We start from the raw sequence: 11,587 nt of genomic DNA on the forward strand, positions 1-11,587 counted from the left end.
TGCCCGGCCGGCTGGGTCCGAGGCGGCAGCTGCTTCCCCCCCCACCGAGGCTGGCGGCGAGGCCGGCTGCCTTCCCCCCCCAAGCGAGAGCCAGCGGCTTGCAGCCGGCTGGGCCTCGCGGCCGCTCTTGCCCCCCGCCAGCTGGGGGCGCAGCTGCGGCAAACTCCAGCCCTCGTTCCAAGAGCATTCCCTGCGCATGTGCAGCGAACGCTCTTTTTTACTTTTGTCAAATTAAGGCCTCCCCGATAATTTTTACACACTTTAAGATTTTTGTGCACACGTGGGGACCGCCCCACGTGTGCACAAACCTCTCCCTGCCCCCCAGGTGGCCCCGGAGCGCGGATGTAGATATCCGCACTCACGGGGCCACTTCGCTATTAGATATATAGATGATGTATAATACCACTAGCTAAGGCTTCTTAGACTTAATTGATCAAGTCCCTATGTGTGGACAGGGGAAAAGAATGATTGCTGTTTGAGAAAGCCCCAATTCAAACCACTGTAGGCTGGTATCCTACAGTGAATTTCCACTAATGGGACGAAAGGAGATTTTCACCAGTTTTCCCTTTCTGATTTCCCCTTTCTATTGGGAGTCCCCTGTCTTTCAGGAACATATTTTGGGTTTTAGTTTAGACATCAGCAAGAAGAAAAAAGCAGGGATGTCCCATTCTTTTAGTGGAGAATCCAATCACTTAACTTAAATAAATGATGTTCATATATGATTGAGTTTTTGAGCAAATTGCCTACAAAGCCTGTATCATTGTACGTATAATTGCTAGTATTTGTAATAGGGGAACTGCTATTTTGATGTTTTAGAGCTTCAGATTTACTTTCTTTGTTTAGATTAGCCTTAGATGGTGTTACCAACTGACACAAAGAGTGTTCTTGAAGTTCCTCCATTAATCACCTGCAAGATGGATCTGTTGTTGACCTGATTTATGATGGCTGGGGCTGGAAAGAAACTGAATTGAATACAGGTTGCTGTCATTGATGAACAATCTTACCTTAAATGGGGGAAAATTCAGTATACATCGGATTGTGCTTCAAACAGGCATCGTTCTTTATGAACTGTGTTCTAATGGACACAATAACTACCTGATTTGATCTCTTTTTTTCTTAAATAAATCTTATTTTATACAAGCCAAGTATACACATTTAATTCTGCCCTTAAATTAAGGCACAAAGAGGATAAACAAATTTGTATGACTGTTGGCATTCTTTCAGTGTCATTGAATCCCCGAGACAATGCGCTTACTTCTTTTGATATATACTGTCGTTAGAAAACTGGTTTTATGTAAGAAGAACGCCACTTGCATGTTAATTTGAAGGTATGACGTCATGTCTACTAAAATCTTTTTCTTGTTGGCTTTAATGAGAATTATTCTAGAGCCTAACCCTACATTAGTATGTTGTTCTTTTCACCCATGTTAATTTACTAAGAAAAATTGGCTTGTGCAGTAGTCTCAGTACACAAATCTGTTTTCTTCAAAGAGACAGTCTAACCAATGTGACACACAGTCTTCCAGATGTTTAGTAGGCTTGGCAAGGCCAGAAAACATTATGTCAACTGGCTTAGGGAATCTCAGGGTTTGTGAAGCTTGTCAAAATGAATGACAGATGATATCCTAATAATGTAATTGGTTTTAGTGGTTTTTATTGGAATATATGGTTAATATAGCAGAGTTTTGCCTAGTCATAGAAGTGTGATGCTGACTGCACTAAATAAATCTCCCATTAGCTGACAGTTCTGTGTTTTGTTTCCTCCCAGTCACTTCTGTTCAAGATATACCTCAACTTAAAAAAAATAATCCTTAAAACAGAGAGACTAGAAACAATGATGTCATTTCTGATTCCATTTACAGTATTAACCATTAACCAGAAATAGTGACTTGAGAAATGTTTTAGAAATCAGTAGTTCAGGAAGCAAATGGAATCATTTGGTTGAAAGTCAGTGGCGCGTGAGAGACTGGGAAAGGGAACAGCTTTATGGATACTGAAGCTGAATTCAATTGCTAGACATTGTATGGCCTCTGTTTCTAAATCTAAGTGGCAATGTCTTAATCAAAACTTTCAAAATTGCTCCCCACCAGCATAGCTGATCCTCAGCCAGACCCTTCCTCTCAGCTGTTTTGGGCTGTCTTGTACCATTTAAAGGGATAGCACAAGTTTAAAGGGACTGCACAAGACAGCTCGAAACAGCCAAGCAGTGGGGAACAACTCCTCACCAGTCAGCTATTTTTCAGGCTGTCTTCTGCATTTTTTTAAAGTTTAAAAGAACTACAGAAGACAGAAACAGCTGAGCAGCAGGGAGCACCTCTTCACTGATCCACTGTTTTTGCAGCTTTTGCGAGGAACAGAAAGCAGGGGTTTAAAGGTACTCAGAGTCCCTTTAAACCCTTGCCTTCTTTTCCATCCATGAACCAGCATGAGCTGCTTTAAATGTTCATGGAAGTTCATGACGGTAATTCCTGTTCACAAACCATGAATAGGGCAAAATTCATGATGAATTTTGCTTCATAGTTCTGTCAGTGCCCATCCTTAGTTTTAATATGTCTGCATTGTATTAAGGTAACAGCGTTCCATGTGCCTTGGTGTTTAGTCATGCTGGCCACATGACCACGGAAACGTCTTTGGACAGCACTGGCTCTTTGGCTTTGAAACGGAGATGAGCACCGCAACCCTAGAGTCGGATTCGACTGGCTTTCGAGCAAAGGAACCTTTACCTTTACTATTGTATTAATCACAGCCTAGCAGTTGTATTAATCACAGCCTATGGTTCCTTTAAAGCCCTATTTATGTGACCATAACAGAATGTGGTATTTGCAGGAAGCTCCTACACATTCCTGATCCCAACCCATGCTCAGTCAGTTTTGCACATACATTACCAGCACATTAAGCTTTTGCTATGCTACCCAAAAAATACTGTTAGAATTTTGTATGTAAACTAATGAACTGGTGGCAGAGCCCCTGTGACAGCTGAACATCATGTGTCATAAATTTAATTTACTCAGAAATATGAAATCTAAGGCTTGGATCCCAAGATGCCACTAGCTGCTGCCAACAGAATGTGTGTGGTTTTTTTTTCATCTAAGGAGGACAGGAGGACACTCCTAGTGTGTGCTCCCCAGATTGTCCCTTTGGGTTTACTGACCACCAGAGCACAAATGAAGGGGGGGGGTATAGAAGGATGCAGTGATGAGAGGAATGGGGAAGCTGCTTTTCTCTAGTGTGATTTTTCCTGTGCTGCTTAGGAACCAGCCCCAAATTCTTGTGTCCCAGACAATTTCCAGTTTTGTTCCCTCAAAAATATGTGGAGACCATTTTGCATTCACGCTTTGGGATTAAAGTTCCCAAGAGCCAAGCTACATCTCCTTTCTATTACTGAAATAGCTATGGCAAAAAAGGAAAGAAGGGTTATATAATAATATATAAGGAATAAAGGTAAAGGTTTCCCTTGCTCGAAAGCCAGTCGAATCCAACTCTAGGGTTGCGGTGCTCATCTCCGTTTCAAAACCGAAGAGCCAGCGCTGTGCGAAGACATTTCCGTGGTCATGTGGCCGGCATGACTAAACACCAAGGCACACGGAACGCTGTTACCTTCCCACCAAAGTGGTCCCTATTTATCTACTTGCAATTTCTTGCTTTCGAACTGCTAGGTGGCAGGAGCTGGAACTAGAGACGGGTGCTTACTCTGTCATGTGGCACACTCGGGTCTCGAACTGCTGAACTACCGACCTTCCACAGCCTGCAGTTCAGCGTCTTAACCACTTGAGCCACCGCAGCTCTATATAAGGAATACAAAAGGATAAATTATGGCATACATAAAACAGAAAATATTTTCCTCCAGCTCCCCTTCATTATATTTTAAGACATTTCAAAAATTTTGAATTCCAGATTTCACAACTAATCTATTTTACAACTATATATTAACTTCATAATTGCTACGTATTCTATGTTAAATATTTTGTCATTTCTACTTACTATCTATTACTTTTAATATACCAAAATTTAAAGGAAAATCTAGTATGTATCTCACAGTGAAGAATATCTCACAGTGAAGAGTACGGGTATGTTTGTTCAAAAATCAATTCCTTATGCTTTCATATTCAAAGCTAATTCCCATTATGCTTTTACATTATATTATATTTATATGCATTGTCATAAAAGTGGATAACACAGAATTTAAAATGAAAAGTTATGCAGACGATGTGGTCCTAACAGTTTTGGATCCACAAAATTGTTACAGTATGTAATGGAGCATATTGAAGGATTTGGATCCCTTTCAGGATACAAAATCAGCAAAAAGAAGACAAAAATGATAATGACATTTTTAATGCAACAACAAGGAGATACCATAAAGAGTACAGAATATACAATAGCCACTGATTCTATTAAGAAGAAGAAGAAGAAGAAGAAGAGATTGGATTTATACGCCCCTGCCCTTCACTACCCAAGGGAGTCTCAGAGCGGCTTACAAACGCCTTTCCCTTCCCCTCCCCACAACAGACACCCTGTGAGGTAGGTGGGGCTGAGAGAGCTCTGACAGAAACTGCTCTTTTTCAAGAACAGCTGTGCAAGAACTATGGCTTGCCCAAGGTCATCCAGCCACGTGCAAGTGGAGGAGTGAGGAATCAAACCCTGTTCTCCCAGATCAGAGTCCACACACTTAACCACTACACCAAACTGGCTCTCTATTAAATATCTGGGGATAAACATGACTGGACAAAACTGTAATCTCTTTAAAAATAACTATCAGAAAACCTGGAAATTGATACAAGAAGATTTATCCGGATTGAAGAAAAAAAATATCTTGTGGCAAAACTGGCAACATTAATTTTTTTTATTCCAAATGCTGGCTACTAAAAAAAAAAAAAAAGCAACATGGGAAAATGGGATGTTAACATTTCCCTGTGTTATTTTCCATCAAAATCCCCACAAATTGCTCTTTGCTGGGGATGCAGAAGAATTTTTCATGGTTGCAAGTTTCACTAGAACTTTCAAGGTTTCAGGTGGTTCTTTTAAACAGAGGGGTGAAACCGGGACTGCCAAATATGTTCATATAACAAGCATTCCTAAATTAGAGAGAAAAAATTTGAGACGACAGGAAGGAAGGGATTTCACAGTGTGCAAAGGGGGGGGGAGTGTTGAAGTCAGCTTCGGATTTTCTCTTCTCTAAATTTGTTCTCTTATTTTGTCTAAAAGCCTATGTGCTATGTAAACATTTTTGAGCAGTAAATGAAATTTGTTGCCAACTGTATGCTTTGCTACCTTGATGTTTCACCTGATTCCTCATGCAATAGCATATTTTCTTAGGTGCCTTTGATAAGGGGAAGTATGGTACCACTATCCTTTTAAAATGATTTGAACAGTGAGCAAGCATATAGTAGAAAAGGAACTTTTTTCTAACCTGCAAATGGTGGCAGATTGTTCTTTTTGTGGATGACTCAGAATGTCAGATGATGTTTACTCAGATATCATTATGTTAGGATATAGTTTTTTGGCAACATAGTATCTCAGCCTAAGACCAAAGCAGTGAAGCTAGAAGATCAAAGGCAGAACCTTGGCCTAGAAAAATCTGCTTAATCAGAGCAGAACCAGTAGTTGGCTATGGTAGTTTAGGTATAGAGCCAAGGCTAGACCTGGAATCGTATGGCTAGAGTCTGGGACAATCTGAAATATATGGCTTTTCAGACCAAATACCAGTCACTTGAGAGAGCATGATTTTACTGTCACTCAAATCCTGGCTGCTTAACAACCCCGCATAGGATCGTTGTAGTGGTGAGTGACAAAATCACAAGTGTTTATTCAAGTCTTGGAATAGTTTATTGAAGCTAAAGAATCAGAATTCAATTCACTGCAGAAAAAAAATCAAAGTTGCCCTTACAAACAGATGTATACATTGATTTATTTAGAACATATCCCACCTTTCCACACCCAAGCCACCTAGCCAGCCTGCAAATAATAAAACCATAAATGGTTACAGACTTTATTGAGCAAAAGGCTGTGGTGGGGAGGGAAGAAGATGCTCAATCATTTCTCTTTGCGTCATTTGACAACTCAAAATAATTCTTCCCAAGCTGCTTTTCTCCCTGTGTGAAAAAAGATACAGAGATACTATAGCATTTCTGCAGGTTGATGGGGGGAGCCAAGGAACAATAGGAAGGGAAAGAGTTAAGTTTGTTCAGCCTCAAGTTCTGAAGATGCTTTTTAGCAAAAAGTCAAGGGAAGGAAACACAACACTTCATGTAAAATGTAACCAGGCCACAAGTTACTGAATGTCAAAAAAACCCCAAAAAAACCAATTACAGGTGCCATCTGGCAACTTAGTTTGAAGACATTACTTCTTCTTTTTTTCCTCCCCACAGTGCCACCAGTGATTCGTGTCTATCCAGAAACCCAGGCACAAGAACCTGGTGTATCAGCAAGTCTCAAATGTCATGCTGAGGGCATTCCAAATCCTAAAATTTCCTGGCTAAAGAATGGCATTGGTATCACACCAAAGTTGTCCAAGCAATTGATGTTGTTAGGTAAGGGTAAGAAAATATTTGTTTATATATTTTTCAGTGGGAATAGTTCTGTGCTTTGGTTTTGTTTTCTTTATTAGCATACAGTGCTAGGTAAGTCCATTGCTTCTTTGGTAAAACTTCCACTAAGGACTGTGTTGGCAGTAATGAAACATAGTTAGGTCCACATCTTACAGTTTTTTGCATTTATTTATTTAAAATATTTCTAAGCTGCCTTTCTACCCAAACAGGGTCCTCAAGGTATTGAACATCAAACATGAAAATATTGCAGCATTAAAAACATTAAAAATAAAGCATAAAAATATATAAACCCACATAACACCAAAACCAAGGAGGACACCCATAATAGTTACAGGGGGTGTGCCAAACATAACAAAAAAAGTCTTCACTCATTGGCAGAAGGCAACAATATAGGGAGACTGATGAACCTCCCTAGGGAGAGAGTTCCGGTTTGTGTTGTCCTGACCAATAATGCCCTTTCTTGGGCTGCCTCTGATCTAGCCTTGGACCGCAGGAGCACCCAAAGCAAGGCCTCTGAAGATGACTGGAGTAGATGGGCAGGTACATATGGGAGAAGGCAGGTGTGACAGACAGGCTAGGTTCTGCCTCTCTCCAAGAGCAACCAATGAGAGCTGATGGAATGTTAAGAGCAGGAGACTTGAAAGCAGCAATTGCAAAACAATAGTTAGAGTTTAGTAGCTGAGAAACTGACAGCTTAAGGGATGAGATGAAAGGGGGTTTTCTGACTGAGGAGAACTGTATAGAAGAGCTTCTTAGAACAGGCTGAAAATAGTATATTGTAACTAAAGGATCCCAGTTGTGTGTATAGGCCTCAGTTCAAAAGGTCAATAGAAGTAAAATATTGTTTCTTACTTTACTTCCCTCAGTGTTTTGTCCCTATAAATAAAAATTTCTTGTTTTGATCTAAGGGCAAGAAACATACACACACAATTTAAATTCTATATCTATACACATATGTTATAGGATATAAATGAGTGGTGGCAGCAAGTGATTGGTATAGTATTTGAGCCCCGACCCCAATCGTTCTGATATTGAGGGCTAATTATTAAAGGGGGCTGGGCTACCCTGTCTGTGGATGTCTCTGGAAATGAGAGAGAGGACCTGAGGTGTGAGATGGTCATGACTCTGTGTAGATTTTAAAGGAGACAGGAACGTGGCAAATGTGACATTCTGATCTACTTATAACCCATAAACTGAACAAGAGAGATTGTAGAGGGTGGTAGGTACTCCATCTGAGTGAAGAAGGGGCATCGCAGTGGGCCTTAAGGTAAGCCATACAGAGCTTTAAACAGAAATACAAGCACCTTAAATTTGTCCCAGAAAAATATTTGGAGCCAGTATAGATGAAACAAGACTGGAGTGACAGTCCCTACAATCACCTGCAGTCAACATTCTGGTCTCAGCATTCTGTATCAACTGTAGTTTCTGAACAGTCTTCAGAGGCAGCCCCATGTAGAGCGCATTGCAGTATTCTAATCTAGATATTACCAGGACGGACACCACAGTGACAAGATCTCCCCCACCCCCGAAGGGCTGCAGCTGGCTCATCAGCTGTGGCTGGTGAAAGGCACCACTGCCATTGGTTTAATGAACAGGAAGCCCAGGTCCAGGAGCACCCCCAAACTATGCTGTATATATTTTCATATGAACATTTTTAAAATGAACAGTTCTTAATTCTTTTTTTAAAGAAAACAAAAACAGTTAGTGCATGAAATATTTACTGAAGATTTTTATATTTTTCCTTAATAGCCATTTTTGACATATTACACATTTATGGAATCAGCGTACAGATATTAGGCACCATGATATTATATAGTATGACTGTATAATATGTCAAAATGTGGTCGAACATCTGCTTTTCTTATTGAAGGTCCCTGGTTTAGCTCCTAAATTTTCTAGGTGATACCCAGTAACACAAAGGTAAAATACCTTAGTCTGAGAACCTCGTGAGTCATTGCCAGGCAGAGTAGACAATAGTGACCTTGATACATCAGTGGTTAGTATAAGGCAATTTCCTGTGTGCAAGTATTTAGAAATAATATTCTGAGAACCAGGGGTCATTTCATAGAAAAAGAGGTGCAGGAGCTCATTAGCATAACTCATTAGCATAACTTATTTGCATGTGCCACACCCCCTGACATCACCGGAAGTGTGTTAGAAGGCAACACCCACCGCTCAGGCTGCACTGGACTGTTTTGGATTGCTAGCTATTGGGGGGGGGATGTGAAGATCTGTCCTTGCAGAGGAGGGAGAGCTTGTACTTGAATCAAACTTGGTCTTAAAGGTGCCATTGGACTGTTTTGGACCAGGGCGGGGGGTGGGGGGCAGGCTCTGCAACTTTGGCTGCTTCTTGCTCTGACTGAGGGCTGCTGGGAGCAGGGGGTGGGACTTGTTGCGTGTGCCTGCCCCCTGGACTCTTTACTGCCAGAGCTCTGCTCCTGTGCGCTCCTGCAGGAAACGACCCCTGCTGAAAACATACATTGTATGTGTCTGAAAACTAGGGCTGCCAACTCCACATTGGGAGAGTCCTGGAGATTTGGGGGTGGAGCCTGTGGAGGGCAGGGTTTGGAGAGGGAGGGACCTTCTCAGATTATAATGTAATAAAGTCCACCCTCCAAAGTAGTCATTTTCTACTGGGAAACTGATCCCTGTAATCTGGAGATCAGTTGTAATTCCAGAAGATGTCCAGGCCACACCTGGAGATTGGCAAGCTTATTGGAAACATTAATCTGCAGTCATCCTTTCCTGATTCTTGCAAAATGTGCCAGTTTTACAAGTTTCATGCTCTTCCAGACTCACGGTAACTGATTTTTCATCCTCAATATTTCCAGACTCCTCCCTCTGCATGCAACCTCAGTTCTGAGGAATAGAAAAATCACTGGGAAGTTGACAGTCTGTTCATATTTGATTTGAATGGAGCTTTCTGCCAAATAAATGTTCAGCCTAAATCTCTTCAGTTTCCACAGCATATTACAATTTACAGCTGCTTATGGATTTCTGTGTTGCAGCAAATGGAAGTGAACTTCACATCAGCAGTGTTCGATATGAAGACACAGGTGCCTACACTTGCATTGCTAAAAATGATGTGGGAGTAGATGAGGATATTTCTTCTCTCTTCATTGAAGACTCAGCTAGAAAGACCCGTAAGCCTAATTTTCAGCTTTACTTGTGATCTATTTTATACACACACACACACACACACACTTTAGTTATATGGTAGTAAATATAAATATGTAGTGACTGTTTTCATATTTACTTTTAAAAGCTATTTACTTGAGCAAATGGGGGGGAATCGGGAATTTTCCTGGGTAAAGATTCACATCATCATGCCTAACTTCCAATTACCAACAACAATTATAGAATTAAAAATGACTTCAGGGTGCACTTACTGGTGGTATTTAATAATCACGAAGATTTGGGATGTTCACAAAATTCTCTGCCACTGAATTTCTCTGCCAAATTTGATTTTCCCAGTCATTGAAAAAACACATCAAAAAGACCCCTTAGTGCCTTTTTCTTCTTATCATTTTGTAGATTTTTTCCTCCTCAGTTTGCAAATGAAATGATAGAGGAAGATATATATATTTCAAATACATTTTCAGGAACATTCTGCTAATCACATACGAAATCTCATATAAAATAGTAAAGGAAAATAGGTATTCAGATATATATTTGAGAGTTATTAGAACAGGGGTTCCTAATGTAGTGCCCATGAGTACTCTGGTTTCTCTTCAGATCGCATGAGTACCATAGTGTCTGCCAACATTTTTCCTGGTGCCTATCAAGAGTTTTTAGAAAGGGCGCGGCGACGCCGTTACGAATGGCCGCTTGAAACCGCCACTCCGATCCCCCCCCTCTCTCTGGGCTTATCGCACACTTATAAACAGCGGATTTTGACTGGAAAATGGAAAAAAACAATGGACTAAACACTCAAAAAGGTACTCCTAAAGCCGGACATAAATGGTCCTCTCCGAAAGGCAGTAAAGGTGAAAGTAAAATAGCGGACGGCGCTGACAAAATGGAGGGCGGGGGGAGTCGGAACCAGCTGTCAAACTTAACCTTTAGTATTCAGGACTTACCCTTACTACTAGAGCAGATGGAAACCAGAATCAGTGACAAAATTCAAGCGTCTATGATTCCGGTCAAAGAACAGCTGCAAGGGATACAATCGGCTTTAAAAGTAACCGCTCAAACAGCTGATGCAGCGCTCCGGATGAGCTCCACAGGCAGGACCGAGATAAGAGAACTGAAACAATTTGAATCTGTTAGCAGAGATCGCCTCATTAAAATTGAAGTGGAGCTTCGGAAACTTAATTTGAAACTTAGGGGTCTGCCTGAGGGGGCGGAGGAGAAAACTACCATGGCTGCTTTTATCCAGGACTGGCTGTGTGCTGTACTTCGTGATGGGTCCTCAATCAATTTAAAAATAAGTAAAGCCTTCAGGCTGGGAGCCCCTGGCAATCCACACCGAAGGGTCCCCAGAGATGTCTTAATACAGCTACAAGATGGGGAGACCAGGTCCCTTATACTGGCAGAGGTGAAAAATAAAGGCTTCCTTTTATTTAAGGACATACGCATCTTAATCTTCCCCGATCTCCCTCAGGAAGCCCTGTCAATCCGCTACCAGCTGAAAGCCACCACGATTGCACTACAAGCGCATGGATTCAAATACAAATGGCTACCAACTGGAAAGCTGCAGATTATTCATCAAAGGAAGACTCTTCAAGCCTCGGATGAGGACTCAGGCTACAAGATTCTTCAGGCTTTGAAAATCTCAGATGATCCAGACTTTAGGAGGGCATACAAAAGGAGGCAGTTACAGATGATGACTCCAGAAAAAAGCTCCAAAATCCCTGTTCGTCCTGTTCCTCAGCCTGAGACGGAAGATATCACAGATATCCCGCCACTAGAGGAGTCCACCTAACCATATGCCGCCACCATCCACCTTCATTTGCTTAGAAAGTTTAGCCAATTCCAGTTGTTTAATGTTACTGTTATTTCAATTGCATTGCTGTGTTTAACTGTTTATGCGGGGGGGGGGG

The 11,587-nt window shown here is 41.3% G+C and overlaps 1 protein-coding gene across 1 annotated transcript in view; it reads left to right on the forward strand.

Annotated features, from left to right (window-relative positions):
* Positions 1-11,587, forward strand: part of LOC107126036 (follistatin-related protein 4-like) — a 248,020-nt gene that overhangs the window by 202,345 nt on the left and 34,088 nt on the right. The window contains exons 6-7 of the mRNA XM_015429530.1: positions 6,366-6,527; positions 9,554-9,688. Coding sequence (XP_015285016.1) covers positions 6,366-6,527; positions 9,554-9,688 — 297 coding nt within the window. The remainder of the gene's footprint in view (positions 1-6,365; positions 6,528-9,553; positions 9,689-11,587) is intronic.

This window comes from Gekko japonicus, unplaced genomic scaffold (genome assembly GCF_001447785.1).
Source record: "Gekko japonicus isolate JY-2015 unplaced genomic scaffold, Gekko_japonicus_V1.1 scaffold304, whole genome shotgun sequence".
NCBI classification, from domain to species: Eukaryota; Metazoa; Chordata; class Lepidosauria; order Squamata; family Gekkonidae; genus Gekko; species Gekko japonicus.